Below are 21,487 nucleotides of genomic sequence, written 5' to 3'. Positions count from 1 at the left end.
CCACAAATACGTATATCAGAGAAAAACTAAATAATGAAAAGAGTAAAATATGTTAACTTAGAATATTAATTTGTTTTTATTAAAATAAGAAAAAAAAAAATAACCCAAATAGCGAGACCCATATTGTCATCCAATTTGGTTGGAAATTGTGACAGAATCCTCAAAAATACCAAAATACCATCGAAAATCTGGAGGTACCGTTGTATGGGGCTATACCTAAACGTGGACTCTATCATGATTTCGATAGACACACTGACGGACAGACAGACGGACATCGCAAAGTCGCCTTATCATTTAATTCTGATCAGGAGTATATTTACTCTTGAGGTCCCCGACGAATATTTCGAGATGTTGTAAACGGGTCACTCATATCAATAACGAAGTCGTACTTGTAGCTTGTGAATTAGCTCGGCAGTCTGCCAAGATAAAATGAGAGGCTTCAGCTAAAACGCCTCTTTGCTATTTCATTGACACACTCAATAAGTTCTATAAGAAGGAAGCTACATGACAGTAGAGTGAGGATTGTGGATGAAAGTACCCAGCGAACAAAACTGTCGGAGTCCGGTTCGACTGCTAACCGAAAGTCGGAGGAAACTTTCGATTTTGGTTACGAGTTCTGTCCGACTTGTTGACGTGATGTCGGGCCGAAGAGCCGGATAAAAGACTAAATGTTAAGCCGACTTTTGGACCGGGTTCACAAGGATATTCCCAGAAGATTTGGAATGGAATTAGAGTTGTCGTAACGAATTCGAATTGAACTCAGAAATAATATTGAGCTCATAAAAACTAACTTCTTAAAAAACTAACATTTTTGTCACCAACGATTGAAAATCGGGTTTCCCCGACGGCATTTATTTTATCCACAATGTATAAGCACAAAAACCCTGTCAAAGAGCGAGAGAGAGAGGGGGGCGCAATACAATAAGAAAAACAATAATTCAGACAAATTGCTCATGATTCAGACTTACGCTACGGTTAGACGCATCGGAAAAAACTTCAGACTTTGAGCTGACGCGTGGACGCCCGACATTTTCTTCGTTGGGTAACTAGAACAAGTTGGCCGATACCAACAATTCTGAAATTCTATCCAAACATTCTCTCAGTCAGACTTAAATCAGCATAACTTTGTTGGCCATAACTGACTACAGCTGTAGCAGATCCATGGCTAGAAAATGGGAGAGTGCCGACTATAGATGTTGCGAGCATTATACGGTGGAGGAGGAGGAGGAGGAGTTAGAAACCAATGATCATTCCTCTCCCAACTTCAAAATCGGAGGCTCAGGCTACATCGTCCTTCTGAGGTATAACCTCTTTCACAACTTAACTGTGTAGATCCTACAGACTTGGTTTTCTTCTCAAAAGGCCTCAAATACCTGTGAATAGGCCTGCCGCATTTGCATACCCTCCACCATAGTATGTAGATTTACGATGTCTGTCCATCTGTGGCAATCACTCTAGCTTCCGAACGAATTGAAGTAGGTTAATAAAATTTTACTCAGATGTGTGTTTGGTCTGTAGGACTTTTGGTATTGAAATGAGGTATATATGTCCACGTTTTGGTATAGACCCCATATAAAATTTATGTATTTGCGTCATTATCCACCTGAATTTTTTCAAGGTTCCTATTCAAATATTGTAGCGTAAACAAAGTACAGGTCGCAAATTCATTTTCGAATTCAGACAAAATTTTTCACAGCTTATTTGCAAGTTTTGTTAAAATTGGTGATAGTTGGATCAAATTTGGATATAGCTCCATATCATATCGGCATATCGGTTCAGTTTTAGATATAGCTCCTATATAAGTTTCATCCGATTTTGGGTTTAAGTTCCTCAATCCACAACAATGAAATTTCAAACCAGATATCAGATACACCCCAGAAATACATCTGCCAAATGTCATCATTATCGGTTCAGATTTGGATGTAGCTCCCATATATATCTTTATCTGATTTAACGGTAATTGTGTACCAAATGGTTAATATCAGCTCCAAAGGAGTGGATTATGGCACATACGACCGTATTCAGCTAGAAGCAAATCCTTCAAAGTTGGGGAAGATATAGCTATAGCTCCCATACATATGTTTCATTCGATTTGGTGTATATAAGTCCCTCATATTCGCAATATGCACTCGGCAACAATGTTATTTGGTCCGTTCAATCCGCTCGCTCTATACTGGTATAATGCCCTTTTGCCACTTCATACGAATTTGAAAATTCTAGGAATTCAATAATCTGTGACAAATAATAACAAAAAAAAAAAACTTTTCCATATTTTAACCAATTTTGGCCCCACTGTGCTATTTTAACGGTCACTGACAACGTACTTCCCAAAAGCATAAAAAAGAAGGACAATCATCATGAGACTGACGCTCATGCAATTGAGTAAAAGTGCCAACATTTGGCAAACATATGTAACAACATTGGGGTTACATTTGGCGATTGCTATCAGTTTCTTTTAAAGTTGGCCCCTTTGTATGAATGGTGATCTGGACATTCGATTGGTTGGCTGGATGGTTGGTCTGAAGACCGACTGAATGACCAGCTAGCTGTCAGTTATAATATTTTGTAAAGATATAAAATAGCTGAAAATAGCATTTTATTTCTAGTGTTGCTGTTGTTGTTGTTGCTGCTGTTTACAACTCCCAACTGAAATGTTCGATTTGTTGTTTATTGATGCAAAAATAAAATTTAAGAAAAGGAAAGAAAGAAACTTTGCAAAATAATAAACTTTATGGTTCAAAGATATTTTTGTGGCATTGTTTTTCCACTGTTTGAGGGTTATTGTTTAGGTTCATAAATTACAAGGAACAAAACCACAGACAGACGGATGGTGAACAGCAATCAACTAATTGTGTTTATTTGTTTTTTCAATAAAAATTTCTTGGTTTTTTTCTTTTTTCTAGGAAAATTGAATTGCTGCTGCCGCTACTGTTTGAGTCACACGCTTGTAATATTAGACAACCAAACAGGAAGAATTTTGAACTAATACATATTAAATACAACGTAAACAAATGTTTATGCAAATGACCTGTCTGCCATTACAAGACATCAATGTCTTTAAACATGAATAATAATAACAAGTAAAAAAGCAGTAAGTTCGGCCGGGCCGAACTTTGAATACCCTCCACCATTTGGAACGAATTAAAAAATATTCAAAAAAATAATATCGGAAGTTGCCGATACATGGGGGGATATACGCTATTGTGGACCTGTATAGACAAATCTATGTCTGGGGGTAAAGTACTCACAAGGAACAATTCTCTCTCAGGGAGTAAAGTATTCACAAGGAACTACTTGTGTGAATTTTCAGACAATTCCATTGAAAAATGTGGCTAACATCATCAAAATACCGAATATCGGGGGTACCGTTATATGGGGGCTATACGATATCGTGGACCGATATAGCCCATCTTCGAACTTGACCTGCCTGCAGACAAAAGAGAGATCTGTGAAAAATTTTAGCTTCCTATCTTAATTCGTTTAGACTGTAGCGTGATTACAACAGAACAGAATTTTACGCTGATCAAGAATATATATACTTTGTTGGGTCTAAAATGATTATTTCGATGAGTTACAAACGGAATGACGAACTTAATATACCCTCCATACTTTTTTGGTGGAGGGTATAAAAATAATGGTTGGGGATTGGTTAGTGGCATTCTGTTACAAACTGAGGAAATCTATAATCGATTCCATTGGGTATCAGAAAAAATGTTCAATAACTTTTTTAAAAAAAGAATAAGTTAAAAAAATTAAATGGTATTTTTATTAATTTTTTCAATAAAAATAAAATTGAAAAGTGTAAAAATGTTATATTTAAAATTCAAGAAACTCGCCCTTATCGCTTCTGCCCAAAATGTCCCACTGTATACTGATAGATTGACATTGCATGATCAAACACTTAACTATCCGGCCTTCGGTGCCACAGACAATCTCTCCATCTATTTTTCAATGCAACAGCCAACTGGCCAGACTATGTCAGCCTAGTCAACCGCAACATTACGACAAAACTTTACAATGTTTGATGTCCGTAGAGGCAAACAAAATTAGTACTTGTTCCCAACTTTTTTTTTTGGATTCATTGTCACCTTTTTTGGTTCGAATGAAAGAAAAAAAGAGTGTTTGGGTGAGTGTGTGCGACGAGAGTACATTGTTGCAAGTTTTCCCCTCCAAGTTTTTCTTCTCATTTTCTTTCCAGCAGCCATAGTGTGTGCCTTCGATTTTCAAGTTCAAGTTGATAATTTATCTTTCCAGTGTCGAATGCAAGCATGGAGTGAAAGATTTTCCCTTTAACGTTTTATTTTTGTATGATTTTTCATAGAAGGGGGAAAAATAATAATTATGAGAAAAATGCACCAACTTTGGAGGGGTGTTACAAATCTAAAATTTGTGATAGAAAGCATTTGGAGAACTATTTAAAAAATTTAAATTGTATGGCCTATAAAAAAAGTTGACTAGGTCAGGAACTTTCGCGCTTTTAATCATAATATCCTTTAAGGGATTATTTTTAAGCACTATAGTATGTAGGATAAAAGTTTCTTGCCATATTTTTCAATTGTCTGAAATCTGATATGAGTTGCAAGTAACGGTCGATATAGGTCCGAGTTGTGAATCAGACTTTACAGGGTTGCCCATATTCGACGGACCTATCTGGCAACGCCATAACTTTTGACAGAGATGTTACATCGCTTAATGACATACCGCGTTTGAAGCGTCAGTCCAAGTAGATTTTTACCATGAACCAATACACGCCACGGGAGCGCTCTGAAATAGTTGAAATTAACATTCAACAGAAGAAGTCAATTGTGAAAACTCAACGTGCTTTTAAAACATTAAAAAATGTGAGAAGTGCGCCTTCTAAAGAACACCATTAAGCGTTTATACGAAACATTTTCGAGTGGTAAGGCTCTTTCTAATCCGAAGAGGCCATATAAAAGTCGACCAAGGCGATCGGCCGAGAATATCGCTGCCGTACGAGCCAGTGTTGAGAGGTCCCCAAGAACATCCCAAAAACGCCGTTCTCAGCAGTTGGGCATGGCTCGGTCCACTTTACAACGGATTATTCGCATTGATTTGCATTTGTTCCCGCACAAAATTCATTGACGCAAAGAAGGTTGCCTGCGAACAAGCCTCGTCGATTGGAATGGGCCCAAAGGTCCGTCGAATATGTGCAACTTGCAATTTGACAAAAAATGGTCTAAGGATCATATCCTACTTTTTGATAATGCACCATATAATAGTACCCGATGATATCTGTTCTTTTTTTAAGATTTTATACTTTTTTTACTGCCGTAATGCCTGAGCTTTGCCAATTTTCAATCTGAAAGAGTATTTTTCATTTGGCATTTGTCCTTCTCTCCTTCCATTCGTGATTCTAGCCCAAAAATATTGCCCGTTTTCTTCTTCCGCTTCCGCTTTCACTGGCATTGGCAATTTAAAATGGAAGCCTCGAATAATGAATCTGAACACCCTATATATTTTGGTACTGAGAATTTTTGTCCACCAATAAACTATGTTTTTGACCAAGGTTCGCGATACATATTCAGGGTGGCCCTGTCGTTCGGCACCTCGAATTGTACATTTCTGATATTTTCTGTGCATTCGACATATATATTTTTTTTTTGCAGGTTGGACCCCCTGAAATGTTTTCGAAATGCATTTTTAGTACTTCCCTGGCCACAGTAAAATTTCGCAATGCGATCTGAATGTTGTTCTTCGTACAAAATTGTACAGGAACTCTTTGATCCATTTTTTGAACCTGACTGTTCCAAAGGGCTAGCAACACATAAATTGATTTTTGATTAATCGATTTGTATACCCTACGCGATACTGTAGTACAGGGTATTATGTGAGAATCACATTCTGAGTCGATTTATGGACATGCATGTATTTTTCTGATCAAAATGCAGGTCACATTTATAGTCCGATTTAGATCAAATATTACAAATGTTATTTATTCGACCCAAGGATAAATCCTATTGAAATGGGGTCAGTCCTGAATAAAGTCTGGCAATTTTCGGTGAATATTGGTTCTGAATTTCATAAGTATTGTGCACCAAATGCGTAATATCAGTACGAATCGAATGAATTTTAGAATACCGGACCGGATGTTTAGACTTGCTACATTTGCCACGAATGTCGGTTCATATTTAGATATAGTTCATTGTATATGTCTTCATCCGGTTTAAATTTTATAGAGATTCAAATGGTTAATATTTGCCCAAATAGAGTGGATTTTGGCACATACGACCAATTCAACCCAGAAGAAAGTACTTCTAATTTGGTGAAAATCGGTTAAGATAGGGCTATAGCTCCCATATATATAGCTCATCCTATTTGGTGTTTAGGTCCCTCACTTCCGTAATATGTTGTCTACAACAAGGATATTTAGTACGAGACATCAAATACAGCTCATAAATACCTCTGTCAAATTTTGTTGTGATAAGTTCAGAGTTGGATATAGTCACCATACATACAGCTCCGTCCGATTTGTATTTTATGTTTCATTAAATTATCAATATCAGCCTAAATGAAGTAGATTTTGGCATATCCGATTGAAATCGGTTAATATAGGGCTATAGCTCCCAAATGTATTGTTCATCCAATTTGAATTTTAGGTTCTTCACTTCCGTAATATGTTGTCTATAACAATAATATTTGGTACCGGATATCGGATACAGCTCAGAAATACCTCTGCCAATTTTTATCGAGATCGGTCCAGATTTGGATATAGCTCCTATATTTATCTTCGTCCGATTTCACGGTTATTGTACACCAAATGGCTAATATCAGCCTAAATCGAGTGAATTTTGGCATTTCCGGCCAAGTGCTTGGTAAAAATCGATTCAGATATAGCTATAGGTCCCATATATATATGTTTTATCCAATTTGGAATTTAAGTCTCCCATTTTCGTAACATGTTGTCTACAACAATGATATTTGACACCAGACATCTGATACAGCTCAGAAATACCTCGGTCAAATTTTATCGTGATCGGTTCAGATTTGGATATAGGCTCCATATACATATATCCATCCGATTTTCCATATATATGTTTCATACGATTTTCCATTTAAGTCCCTCATTTTTCGTAATACTCTACAACAACTTCAGATACAGCTTAGAAATACATCTGCAATTTTTTATCGAGATTGTATATAGCTCCCATATATATTTTTTACCGATAACAGGTTTATTGTGCGCCAAATGGTCAATATCCGGCCAAATTTCGGCAAATCCATTTGAATTCATCCAAGGAGCAAGTACTTCAAATTTGGTGAAAATCGGTTCAGATATAGATATAGCTATATATTTTTCACCCGATTAGCCCAAATTAGATGGATTTTTTTAACATTCAACTGATTTTTTCCAAATACTCCAAGATGTGTAACGCTGCGGCGAATATTAATTTAGGAAAAGTGTCCCACTTCTAATCGATCATAATTAATAATAATTAATTCCAAGGGTCTTGATTGTTGTACTTACCACCGATGAACTTTTCTTCCTCAGCAATCCGTCCAGCCACAATTGTACCTCAAATGCTTTCAAATATAGCAAATGATAACGATTTTGCAAACGTTCCAAACTCACTTCCGATTTACGGGAATGTGATGAGCCCGCTGCTGCGGTATTGGATGAGCAATTGTGGTGATTGGTGTTGGCTAAATTTGTACCAGTCGGCGATGAGGGAGGTGGTATTTTGTTGGACTCAGTCGAGCAGCAGACAATGCCCGATGATGTTGTGGCCGTGTCGTCAGTAGAAGATAATGACGAATTTGTTTGTTCCGCAATTAAGCTGGTATCGGAATCTTGGTGCTGTTGCTGCTGTTGTTGCAAATGTAATTGTTGCTGCTGTTGTTGTTGTTCCTTTTCGGAGGCTGCTCTAATACAGGCACTTACTATTCGAGCATGTGATACTATTTCATGGTATAACACCTGGAAAAAACAAGAGAAAAAGAAACAAAAAACGACATTAGATATGGCAAAATTGTATTTTTTCGGCGAGAGATAAAGAAAAAAAAAAAGAAGTAGTGAAAATTAATGCATTAATTTTAACTGTGAATGGATGATGTTGTTTGAGTCAAAATGCTATTTTATTGAACAATAAAGTTGCATTAAAATTTAAAGAAAAAATCAAAACAAAAAAAAAAAAAAAATGGAAAGAAAAATTAAACTACACAAATAGAAAGTGGAACGAACTTTATGCAGAAATTTCATTTTGCCCAGATACTCCATGGATCTGAGACTGAAAATACAAAATTTTCATTGTTATTTGAGATGAGCTTTTTCATTTGCATTGTTTTTTTTTTTTTTTTTTTTTTTTTTCATGAAGTCTAGGCGAACAGTGACACACAGGCGAAACAGAATGCATCTGAAAATAAGTTAGTCCGAAAAAAAAATAACCTCTAAAAAAATTATATGGAGTGTGGGTTTTGTTGTATACGGTGAAAAATTACTATAATCCATAATGAACCGTTCCCTGGTGCACGTACTCCATGTATTCTCTATGTCTAAATAATAGACAGATGGGAAGGCGGAACTAAAATACACAAAAAATAGAGTGCAGCAAGCGACCCCGAGACGACACCGCCATCATCATCATCATCACCAGCACCAGCGTTACCGCCACACATAATTGGATGGGAGAGACACATTAAGGCCTCCAAACAATTACATTCAATTTTAGAGTTTTATAACGAATAACCAGCAATAATAATGACAACACCAACAACGACGACGACGACGACGTCAGCACAACGCTCGATCTACGCATAAACCATTTTTTATATGATCTGCCAGCTAGACACAGCCCACATATTTATATAATAGTAATAAAAACAATAACAACAAAAACAGAGTTAATAGGAGGAGAAGGAGAAGAAAAGTCTCTAGATACTAGATTATCCTAAACCAGCACCATTAACATCAGAGTTCTTCCTCTTCTACTTCACCCTCTTGACATTTTGTTCAGCCACAAGTATCTCTGTTTTACCATCCTCCATCATAACAATCATGATCAGAATTGTTCTGCAAAACTTCCCCATTCAAAAACTCCATCACTGCCACCATTCGTTAGTTCTATAACGAAACTGGAAAGGGCCACGCATTTTATTGAAGTCTGGCAGGCAGTCTAACGTGGTACAGCAATATGACTGCTGAAAATATGAACATCATCACATCCATCCCATGGCAATTACTTTGAAAATTGCCCACAATATTTTTGCTAAATAAAGTTTTATATTTTTCTCTGCCGATAAATATCTCGACGAAAAGGGTCAAAGTTATGAGGAAATTTGAGATAAAAATATTTAATTGGATTAAATTGGAATAAATATCATTGGAATATTATTAGAAAATGATAATATTGGCAGGACAGAAACTGTGATCTAGAAGGGGCAGGAAGGCTTTGATGATGACGGAAACTGGTGACAAATGGAGCAAACATCATTAAATTTAATAAATATTAAGGTAACAGCAAAAAGTATGATATAAACGCCATTTAGTATAATTATAAGACGCATATCCAAAATCATCTCCTCTCTCAATCGTAGATACCAAAAGTGACATCCACTTTTAATATCAGGGTACAGGGTACACATTTCCAAAACCATCCGTATATCTTAAGCGCAGACACCAACAGTGACATCTATATTAAATTTGAGTATTTCAGCCCTATTCTTTCATCCAATATCCAATTTAGTACTACTTAGTACTTCTCGTACAATTATAGTACACATTTCCAATACCACCGCCATACGTTAACCACAGACACAAACAGTGACATCTATGTAAAATTTCAGCTCTATTTCTTTACTCAGTACCAAATTTAGTAGCATTTAGCACTTTTCGTACAAATATAGTACGTATTTCCAAATCATCGCCAAATCTCAAACACAGATACCATTAGTGATCTAAATATCAAATTTTAGAATTTTATATCTATCCCTTCATCTAATAACCAATTTAGTACCACTTAGTACTTTTCGTCTAGATACCAACAGAGACCTTAATACCAAATTTAGTACCATTTAGTACTTTTCGTACAAATGTAAGACGAATTTCCAAACCATCGCCAAATCTCAAACACAGATACCATCAGTAAACTAAATATCAAATTTCAGAACTTTATCTCCAATACCAAATCTGGTACCACTTAGTATTTTTCGTACAATTATAGTACACATTTATAGGACACATTTTCAAAACCGCCGACAAATCTAAAAAATAGAAATCAGCTGTAATCTAAATATCAAATTTCAGAATTTTATCTCTATACCTTCACCCAATACCTAATTTAGTACCACTTAGTACTTTTCGTACAATTGTAGTACTCATTGCCAAATTACCTTTATATGTCCAGGATACACATGAACAGCGACACTAATAGCAAATCTCAGATTTCAAGCACTATCTTTGTACTTTTCGTGCACTTGTAGAACAGATTTCCAAAACCATATCTTTATCACAAACCTACAACCAACGGGGACCCTAATACAAAATTTTAAAATTTTACCTTCATCGGTTCACCCTAAACAAAAATTTAGTACCATTAAATGCTGTTCGTACACTTAGTACAGATATTTCCAGAACGACCTTTTCGTACACTTAGTACAGATATTTCAAACTTATTTTGGTATCATTTTAGAAGTTTTAAAGCCTTTTTAAGAACTTTTCGTAACCTTAAAGTACAAATTTCCAAACATCTTAACTGCATTCCAACCGTGACATTCACTCAAAAATTTTCCCAAAATTTTATTACTTTTCGTATACTTTAGGTACGAATTTTCAAAAACCCAACCTTATCACACGCCTACGCACCTAAAATTGACCCTCGTGCAAAATTTCAATATTCTAACTTCAGCCATTTCGTATATACATGTATGTCATTCCCAAGCTACTCGTCTGACAGCTGTTAAAATTATTATTATTAATGAAACTTCTTCGTGATGGAATTCAAGTGTGATTTCATTATATTTGGCTACAAAACCACGAGTGGCTATCGTTAGAGCACTCCAACTTTTAGATGTGAATAAATCTTTTGTGTCTCGTACCATGGCTCGTTACCGTGATATTGGTAGCGTAGACCGACGTCAAGGAAGTGGACGGAAGAAAACAGCAACATCAGCAGAAATGGTTCGAAGAGTAAAGAAACGACTGGATCGAAACCCGCGTCGCAGTGGCCAAAAATGACTCGTGAGCTGAACATATCGCAATATTTCATTCGGCAAATATTGAAAAATTAGCTACGGGTAAAGCCATTGAATTTCCAAAAAGTGCAAGAACTTACACCGCAACAGAAAGAAAATAGACTCAAAAGAGCTAAAGAGTTGCTTCGCTTGGCCGAAAGTGGTGAACTGCCGAATTTGGTTTTCTCCGAAGAGAAAACATTCGTTGTCCAGCAGTTTGTAAACAAACAAAATGATCGTGTTTACTTGCCAAAGAAGTCAGCTGAAAATGTGCACCTTCGGTTGGCCACCAGAACTCAAGCGTCGGCCATGGTGATGGTGTGGGCCGCCATAACAGCCGATGGTCGCTCTCCGCCCGTATTAATCGTCCGTGGCATCAGAATAAATGCCGAATATTATCGCGAAAATATCCTGGACGGTGTATTAAAGCCTTGGGCTCGCAAACATTTTGGCCGCAAACCTTGGACAATCCAATAGGACTCAGCACCATCGCACTCAGCACGCGCCACCCAAGAATGGTTACAAAATGAGTTTCCTCGCTTCATGACCACTAAAATCTCCGGATACCAATCCGTTGGACTATTGTGTCTGGAGTATTTTGGAAATCAAGGTTTGCACTAAAAAAATACCAAAGAAAAAATTCACAACAAGCAAGCGCTTTGCCGGGAATGGTCCAAAATACCGACATTCGGGCAGCGTGTGACGGTTTTATTGGCTGTTTGAAGGCCATAATTCGTGCCAAAGGTGACCAATTCGAACAAATCTAAACTTATTCTAAATTTTGATGCTATTTCCGACATTGTTGGCTTTCGTTCAACAAAATTTTAAAAAATGTAAAAATTATGGCGTTTGATTTTTTTGCAGTTTAAAAGAATTATATACAAAATCTAAAATCAAAATCGATTTTAGTAGATTTTTTGTTGGGATTGGTGAGGCACACATGGCCTATTTCTTTTTGTTGGGTCCTTCTCCGAAAATTCTTATTCTAAACCACTAATAACAGTGTTATATAATATACCAGCAACTCTTGAATGCTGTTGACCTGTCTCCACATCATAATAGATTGATCCCTGGTCATTTCAAACACAAATCTTTCTGCAAATTTTCAAGCACAACTTATGTAACACTGGGAATTGGTAAATCCTCCATCACACTTGTTGCACAAATATTCGATTATTTCTAACAATATATCATTAATTTTTATTGATGACAAGCAAAAGTTCAACAAAACAACCACAGAAATGTCAATATCCACCCATTGATGCTGTCAGTTTGTTTGGCAACTCAATCAATTGCAACAGCAGACAGGCGGCCGGGCCATATCTGCGGCTCCATCTGCCGGTAGAAAACTTTTGATGGAGAGCGTGTCTCTGACGTACCCTTTCATGCCTCTAAATCAAATTAATTATCACATGAACTCTTGTGATGGGAAAAAACCAAAAAGAGATTAAAGATCAATCCTTTGGCGTCAGAGGGGGAAAATACACAACAAGTTAGGCAGGAAAAAACAAACCGAAAAACTTGCAAAACACATTGCCAAACATCAAGCGAAAATTGAGGGAGTGTTGGGATGAGTTATTAATGTAACCTTAACAACCAGAAATTGTCAAAATCAACAACACAACAGACCCCCGATTCGATTCCATGCCTTGTACACAATGAAAAACGGTTATGAAGTAAACGTCATCATTCATATCGTTTTTGCCAAGCACATGTCAATAGTTGGCTTATACCATTCATTTGTTGTAATGGTTGTTGTTGCAGCTGTCGATATCTCTTGGTCTGTCTATATATCCTCATAGTAATTTTTTATTTATAAAATCTTGATAAGTCACCCGCCAAAATGTTTTTTTTTTTTTGGATAAAAAAATGGCAAAAAATCACAAACACTGCACCGCTCTTCACCGGCAAAAGGGAAATAGACAAAAGTTAAACACCAGTTCCAAGGGGCCAAAGTAGGAGTCAACGTCACAGGGATTTGTTTAGACAATGCATGAAAACATTTCGATTTGTTTTCTTCTTTTGTTGTGTTTTTTGTTGTTGCTTTTGTAAATAATGATGTTTGCAATATTTTGTTTTCTTATCTTCGCATATTTCACGCCGCCTCCTATTCGCAAAACAATTGAATTTTGTTTAACTTTATGGCGTGTTTCTTTTCATTTTGTAAACATTTATTTTTTTTCTCGTTTTAATGCGAGACAAAGAGATTTATATGGGGGAAGATGACAACAACAACAACAAAAATATCGTTAACTTTACGTCATACAATGGAATCTTCCAAAAACAGAGATATACACCGGAAGAAAATTAAGGGGAGCTTAATACGATATCTGTAAAATCTAAGGAAATTTAGTAAAAATCGTACTTTTTGATACTAAAAGTACCTAGATAGGGTAAGTCGGCATGTCCCAGTAGTCGGCACTTTTTATTCTTAAGCCCAAATAAATGAAACTATTATAACTAAATGTATTTTGTTTACTCCAAATATATTGTCAGCTATCTTTGTGCACAATTTCGCTAAGAAAAGATGATTTATTCTAATAAAAATTAAATTTTTGTCTGTGAAGGTCGTCAACAATTCATATTCTTAAGAAAAGTACAATAAAGACGTCGAATCAGTTCAACTCAACAAAAATATTATATTTTAATGAATTAATTTATTATTATTATTATTAATTATTCTTACAAAAAAATTGGTATGCCGACTGTTGGAATATGCCATACCGACAATTAGCAAGTGGTGCCGACTACTGGCAAAAAGCATTGTTTTAATAAAACTACAAATTTATGAAATTTAATAAAAAGTTATTAAAACTTCATTTATTATTGCAAAAACTATACAAAATTTCGAATCTGAATAAATTAACTCTGCAATAATTGGAAAGTTCCACTCAGAATGGTCAGCGATTAAAAACGCGGAAATCCTAAAAGTGCCGACTACTGGTACACTTACCCTATACTAAATTTGAAGAAGTAGAGCGAAAATTTGTGGACTTAGCATGGGGTCACTTCAACTGTATAGGGGTGACAAGCAGAAGTACAGGGTGAGATAAAAAACTGCAACAAATTTAAACGCCATAATTTTTACATTTTTTTTTAAATTTATTGAATTATCAGAAATAGTAACAAATTTTAGAATAAGTTTAGATTCGTTCGAATTTTAGCACATCCGACCGAATTCAGCCTAGAAGCCGTTACATCAAATTTGGAGAAAATCGGTTCAGATACAGCTATAGCTCCGATTTAAGTCCCTCACATTCGTAATATGCGCTCCACAACTATGATATTTGGAACCAGACATCGTATAGTGCTCGGAATCCGCGGTATTTTGACCCATTCCCGGCGAACCGATTGCTTGAGATGATCGACACTTTGGTATTTTTTTAGTGCCAACCTTGCTTTCCAAAATACTCCGGACACAATAGTCAAACGGATTGGTATCCGAAAACTTTGGTGGATATTGTGCGCTGGAAATGAAGCGAGGAACCTAATTTTGTAACCATTGTCCAAGGTCTGCGGCCAAAATGCTTGAGTACCCAAGGCTTAAATACACCCTCCAGAATATTTTTTAATACGAGCGGGGAGCGACCATCGGCTGTTATGGCGACCCACACCATCACCATAATGGCCGGCGCTTGAGTTCTGGTGGCCAACCGAAGGTGCACGTTTTCAGCTGACCTCTTTGGCAAGTAAACACGATCATTATGTTTGTTTACAAACAGCTGAACAACGAATGTTTTCTCATCGGAAAAAAACCAAATTCGGCAGTTCACCACTTTCGCTCAAGCGAAGCAACTCTTTAGCTCTTTTGAGTCTATTTTCTTTCTGTTGCGGTGTAAGTTCTTGCACTTTTTGGAATTTCAATGGTTTTACCCCGAGCTCATTTTTCAATATTTGCCGAATGGAATATTGCGATATGTTCAGCTCAAGAGCCATTTCAATTTTTCGACCACTGCGACGCGGGTTTCGATCAAGTGGCTTCTTTACTTCCGAACCATTTTTGCTGATGTTGCTGTTTTCTTCCGTCCACTTCCTTGACATCGGGCTACGCTACCAGTATCACGGTAACGAGCGATGGTACGAGACACAAACGATTTATTCACATTTAAATGCTGGAGTGCTCTAACAATAGCCACTTGTGGTTTTCCCGCCAAATAGAAAGAAATCACACTATCACGTTTGAATTAAATCCGAATAACTTTTTTTCTGGAAAATTCTCACCAAAATGCTTTTGTATGCTTGTAAACAATATAATGAGCTGTCACTGGAATAATTTTAACAGCTGTCGGACGAGTGGTTTAGATATGACAGCAGTCTGAAGTTGGTTGCAGTTTTTTTCATCTCACCCTGTATTGTAGTCTTAATCAGTTTTTCTTCTCAGATTTAATATCTGTCTATCATTTCACTACTGTAAACGCTCTTTAAAATTAAAAACTAAAGTGACTATGTGAATGTTTTCCCTCAACTTTTCTCTCAGTGTATTCTCTTTGTTTAATGATCATATTAACAATGCTTATAATCACAAAACGCATTTATCTTTTATTACCACTGCTAAAGATTTTGTTGTTTCTCTTTTTGTCTACATTTCAATCGTTAGGACTATTTATTTTGTGACTTGGTTTGACCATTTTGACGTTCAGGTCTGTCCATTTGTTGTGGATGGCTGGCTGGCCGGGCCATTAAGATGGGTGTTCAACTTTTGAACTCTTGCATCATAGTCAAGAAACGAAGAAAAAGAAGATGGCTGACCAGCGACATGGACATACATTACAGACATTTCTTACTTGTTGCTACAGGTTCTCATGGAATGACCAGCAACTAGTGAGACTGGTCGGCCAGTCATCAAATGATGTCCTTAAAATTTCAAAACATCAACTAAAGTTATAAAGTTATATTTTGGCTTCGAAGGGGATTGTTTCAAACTGATTATGAGGATTTACTATGATATATTTCCATAAAAATAATAATCAGATTCCGGGAAATGCAGAAATGCCTTTGAGGTGCGAGTGATAAACAATACTTAATTTTCCATGAAAAAAGGTCCAAACAATGTCAGAATAGTAACCACTTCATGTGGAGCCATGTGTACGTCCCTCTTTCCTTCCTTTCTTGTTATTCTTCATTTTCGATTTTTTTCAAATTCAATTTAAACTTTAATTAGCCCAATCGCTTGACTACACCCATCACAACAACACCCCAGAAACAATGTCGAGGTCAATTAATCAAAGTTCGCTAATTTTCTTTTTCTCTTTTCATTCAAACCGTTACGATGAATTCGAATCTGCCATTGTTGGGCTAGATAAATTCTAAATTGAAATCATCAATTAATTTTATTTTAGTTTTATAAAAAAGTACGATTCTTTGTGATTTCAAATTAGAATGAAGACTAATAGAAATTGAAGAAAAAAAATAAACATTTCATTTTGCGCGCAAATGAGTATAGCCGGCGCGCCGACAGTCGCAACCCAAAATAACAAATAAGTGTAGACTAGAATGGAATGAAACCAAAATAAAGAACAGAAAAACATTTGAATTCGTCATTTTGTAACGATATTTTGAAGATGAGTCAACGAACCACTCACAAATCATTTTCTTTTTGTTTCTTTTAAAAAAAAACCCAGACCTATGGAAAGAAATGAAGTAGAACGAGAGAGAGATACATGTGAGAGGATAAATTGCCAAGGGAGAAAAATTATTTGAATTGTTGTTCTCACAAGTGATGCTCGTCTTAGGGGCAACGCATGTTTCACAGTGATACTCATTTAGCGTTTTATTGGATTTCAGACGTTTCATTTAAATGTTATTAAATTTAAAATTCAATAAAAATTTCGGAAAAACCTACAACAAAATTGGCAGTTCCTCGAATTTTTAAACGAAGAGTGGAGTTATGGATTTTTTTACCGAGTCGTTCGATGGCTTTTAAAGCCGCTTTGTCGCTTGCAATCAATACTTCTGTCTTTAATACAGCAAAGATTTGCGTATGCAAATTCTATCGAACTTGAATGAAGGAAAGAGACACAATATTTCCAAACAATCTGCGCCTTCCCTTAGAAACTGTCTGCCGACTAGAGGCAAATTGACAAGAAAATAGGTAACACGTCAAACATTGTTGTAAAAGGTAATAATCGGCTTAGCCTATATATATCTTCGGCCGATATTACTTATTGTACATCAAATGAGTAATTATACCCTCAGACATATGACTACAGAGGATATATATCATTTGATGCGACCAAAACGTGCCTCATCGAAATAAAGGTTTTAGACCCTAGGTCTCTTTGGGCCAAATTAGTTTCAGGACATTTAGAGTCGATCTAAGGATGTAAGCCCATCCGTCCGCCTGCCTGACTGGCTGGTATGCACGATAACTTTCGAAGGGAGTATTCAATTTGGTCCGAACTTGGTACATCGTAATATTATTAAACTTAGATCGAGTTAGGAGATGGACAATATCGGCCCACTCCTTCTGGTACCTCCTCCACAAAAGGTCGACATTTTCAAATAAACATTTTTCTTTGCAAATCATAATATTGCCATCAGTTCTTGTTCAGGTGCAAAAATGGACAATATCTGCCCACTCTATCAAGTACCTACCCCACAAATGGTCGAAGTTTTGAATAATTACAACTCTTATAAAATGTGAAACAAGACAAGATCTGGTGTAAAGATGGGATACATCGGTCCACTTCTTTTGGTACCTCTCCCACAACGAGTCAAAATTTCGAATAACTATGAAGCTCATCAAACGCTTAATATGTATCCGATTCCTTTCAAATTCGGCACATTTCAATATTTTTATTAACTAGACATCTGGCGTTAAGATGGAATATCTCGAACAAGTTATTCTGATACCTTCCTAACAACTGGTGAAAATTTTTAATAACTTTGAAACTCATAAAACGCAAAAAACGCTTCCGATTCTCTTCAAATTCCATATATCTCAATATTCCTATTAAAACAATATTTGCTATGAAGATTGGATGTGGCGGTCCATTCCTTTTGGTACCTCCCCCACAACGGGTCAAAATTTTAAATAATTTTATTTCTCATAAATACGAAATTAGGAACCGATTCTCGTCAAATTTCACACATCGTAATATTTTTTCTAACATAAAATCTTTTGTGAATATGATAGGTATCGGCCCACTCCTTCTGGATATCTGAATATTTAAAATGCTCATAAAATGCGAAATGACGTCTGATTGTTTTGAAACTGGGTGTGAGGATGGAACATATCGAACCACTCCTTCTATTACCTCCCCCACAATGGGCTCAAATGTTTGAAAAACAAAACGCTCAAAAGTGCTAAACAAGAATCTGACTCTATTCAAATTTCACATATTTCAATATTTTTTTATTTTAACACAAAATATGGTGGTAAAAATTAAAGTATTATTCGCATAATATTGGAAATACATGTTCAATTTTCTTTACATTATACACGTTCCAATATGCTTTATCAGTATTAGAAGAAGTTGAATTCTTCGGTCGACTGTATGTTGTAACTCACGCAAATATCAATATATTCCAAAAATTATCACATATCTCATATAACGTGAAGAAAGTACTCAATGTAGTACAAATTTGGCACGTTGTAATATTTATGTTACAATTATGACAGATACAAAACTGACAATATTGCCCCACTTCTTCGAAACTGCCCTCAGAAAGGGCCAACATTTTGAATAATCATAATACAAGTCAAAATATGTTCTAATAAACTGGCATAGGCTGAGGATATACATCTGTCGGCAAACCGACCGATACTTTTTAACTTGTGGTTTTTTCTTCTAATATTGACATCACCAGTGCAATTAGAGAGCAACCGATACATTTGAAACACATGTCGACTCTCTCTTGGCTGATATGTGCGTTTTGCGACAACTCATATCTGTGGCGCAAATGTTTCATTTCAAAATTTACGCACACATCAGCGATTTGCCAATCTAATGCCAGAACACGCACACACACACTGACTATTCGGCAAATGTCCGACGACCACGAAATATAGCCGCTGTGAATTTCCATCTAACGCATAGTCTATCTGTCTGTCTGTCATGTGTTGTTTGTTAATTTTAGTATTTATTTTAGCACAAAAATCAAGAAGAAGCGAAATTCTGAAACAACTAAAGAGGCCTAATAAAAATAGCCATCATTAAGTAGGTATGAAATATTTCGGTTCTTTCGTTTTACGAAATTTGACGAAAATAGAAAAACGAATTGCTAGCCATTTCATGATTTCCATGTGCAAAAGTAGTGAAGAAGAAGAAGAAGAAGCAGCAAACTTTAGATAAATTCCTAAGATTTTGTCATCATTAGAGTGGCGGATTTCTTCTAAGAAAAAGAGGTCAATGGAATTGCGTTTCGTGAAATTGTGGACAAGGGCTTGGAAAAGTTTAATAATCATGCCAATAAAGATATACTTATGTTTTATGCTTTTCTATTTCGAAACCAATAGTTTGTTTTTCATTTTTGCATTAGTATCTGTTCGTTAAGAAAAGAAAATGAAATAAATTGGCTTGCATGTGTTTCTGCAATCATGTATGGTTATAGCTCCAATATCTCAACCTATTTTCCTTTTGCTCACAACAAAAGTCATAATTCTAAATGGCCGCTCAATAACGGTGCTGACTATAAATGCTCTGCAAATCATTTCACTCACTATCACAGTCTCTTAATTCATAAAGCAAAGCTCTATTTAGGACCCAATTTCAATTTCCTAAGGATACATTTGCATATCGATGTCGTTTGCCAGCCAGCCATCCAGCCATCCAGCCAGCCAGCCATCCAGCCAGCCATCCAGCCATCCAGCCAGCAAAGCAACCAAACCACCAGCCAAAATTCACTTAGCCACGTCCTCATTAGATTCCATTCAATTTACTCTTTTTACAGTCTTGACAGAAAAAAATCCGCGCGATTTTATTTTGGAATATTTGTTCCACTGCACTGCTTAACTCTGACTCTGTCCTTATGTTGATTAGTCACGAGTTTGATTCGTTCCCCAAACAACACTCGCCAAACGAAATTCAATTCACAAACAATTGGCTTAACTTTCAAAGAACTTGAAAAATCGTGCTTCGGAGCAAAAAAAAAATAGAAAAATAAAAAAACTGAAACTAAACTGTATTGAAGTTAGACTCTCTTTAGGTGTGGTATGTTTTAGTTGTAAATCAATGGAAACAAACGACAAAAACAACAAAAAACTAGCCAAAAAGTAACAAAATCCAAAGAGAAAGGAAAATATGTTTGCCATTGCAGGTAAATTTGTTGTTCCTGTTGAAAAAAAAAAACAGACACAGAATAAACATTTCAAATGCTTGGCACAAAGAAATCATATTTAGAATGCAAATCTTTTTTTTTTTAGATATTTTATGGATTTTTAGGGCAACCTGAGACGAATTTATAAGGCCCTACATTAACGGAGATACTAACGAGGGCATAGTTGTATTAGCAAATTTTAAAATAGAAGTGGGAATATGGTTGTTTTGAGGTTTAGGCAATTGATATACCATCGGTGTCATGCTTATTGTCATACTTTTTGAGATATATGTCATTTGGTAAGGTTTTCCGGTATATTATGTCCGATTTTTGTGTCCGTTTTCCGATATTTACTCTTATTTTCGTGATACCCACTAAAAAATCTACATGAGAATTCTAGAGAAAAAATCTTCTAAAAATCCTAGAACACACCCTAAAGGACTTCTGTAGAGGGAAGAACTCCTACAGGTTTTCTATGGAAGATAGAATCTTTTCTGAAGGAAATCGATGAAGAGAAGGGGACATCTATGGAGGGAAAAAAGGAATTCTATCTAACTCAGACCTTTTAAAAGTATTCTATAGAAAAATAATACTTATTGTTTCTAAAGAAGTTATTCTATAGAGAGTATCCCGTTTTTAATTACTTTATGGGGTGAAAACTTTCAAAGCCATTTGTTTATGCTCTTCTATGTTAAGAAGATCCTATATGTAGGGAAGACCTTGTAAAGACTAGATTGTCTTAAGATTTTCTGGAAAGAAGACCTTACATGGGGAGGAGATCATCTTAAAGGGTTCCATGGAGAAAAACCCTAATAAAGGGTTTCAATGGAAAGAATATACTCACTATGGAAAGACCTTCTAATGGCATTCTATGGAGAGTAAACCTTATTTAGGTATTTTATGGGATGAAGATTTTTTTAAGATCTATCAAAAAAAGATCCTATTGAGTCCTTCTATGGAGAGAACATTTGCTAAATGTCTTCCATGTGGAGAAGACCTTGTTTAGGTCTTATATAGACAAAAAATCTTTTAATTGACTTCT

The 21,487-nt window shown here is 35.9% G+C and overlaps 1 protein-coding gene across 3 annotated transcripts in view; it reads right to left on the bottom strand.

Moving 5' to 3' along the window:
• LOC101897125 (klarsicht protein) overlaps window positions 1-21,487 on the bottom strand; it is a 382,506-nt gene that overhangs the window by 116,983 nt on the left and 244,036 nt on the right. For all 3 annotated transcript variants that reach the window (XM_059131584.1, XM_059131582.1, XM_059131583.1), the window contains exon 5: window positions 7,487-7,936. In XM_059131584.1, coding sequence (XP_058987567.1) covers window positions 7,487-7,936 — 450 coding nt within the window. The remainder of the gene's footprint in view (window positions 1-7,486; window positions 7,937-21,487) is intronic.

This window comes from Musca domestica, unplaced genomic scaffold, assembly GCF_030504385.1.
Source record: "Musca domestica strain aabys unplaced genomic scaffold, Musca_domestica.polishedcontigs.V.1.1 9, whole genome shotgun sequence".
Classification (NCBI taxonomy): Eukaryota; Metazoa; Arthropoda; class Insecta; order Diptera; family Muscidae; genus Musca; species Musca domestica.
This window is presented reverse-complemented; position numbering and strand designations above follow the sequence as displayed.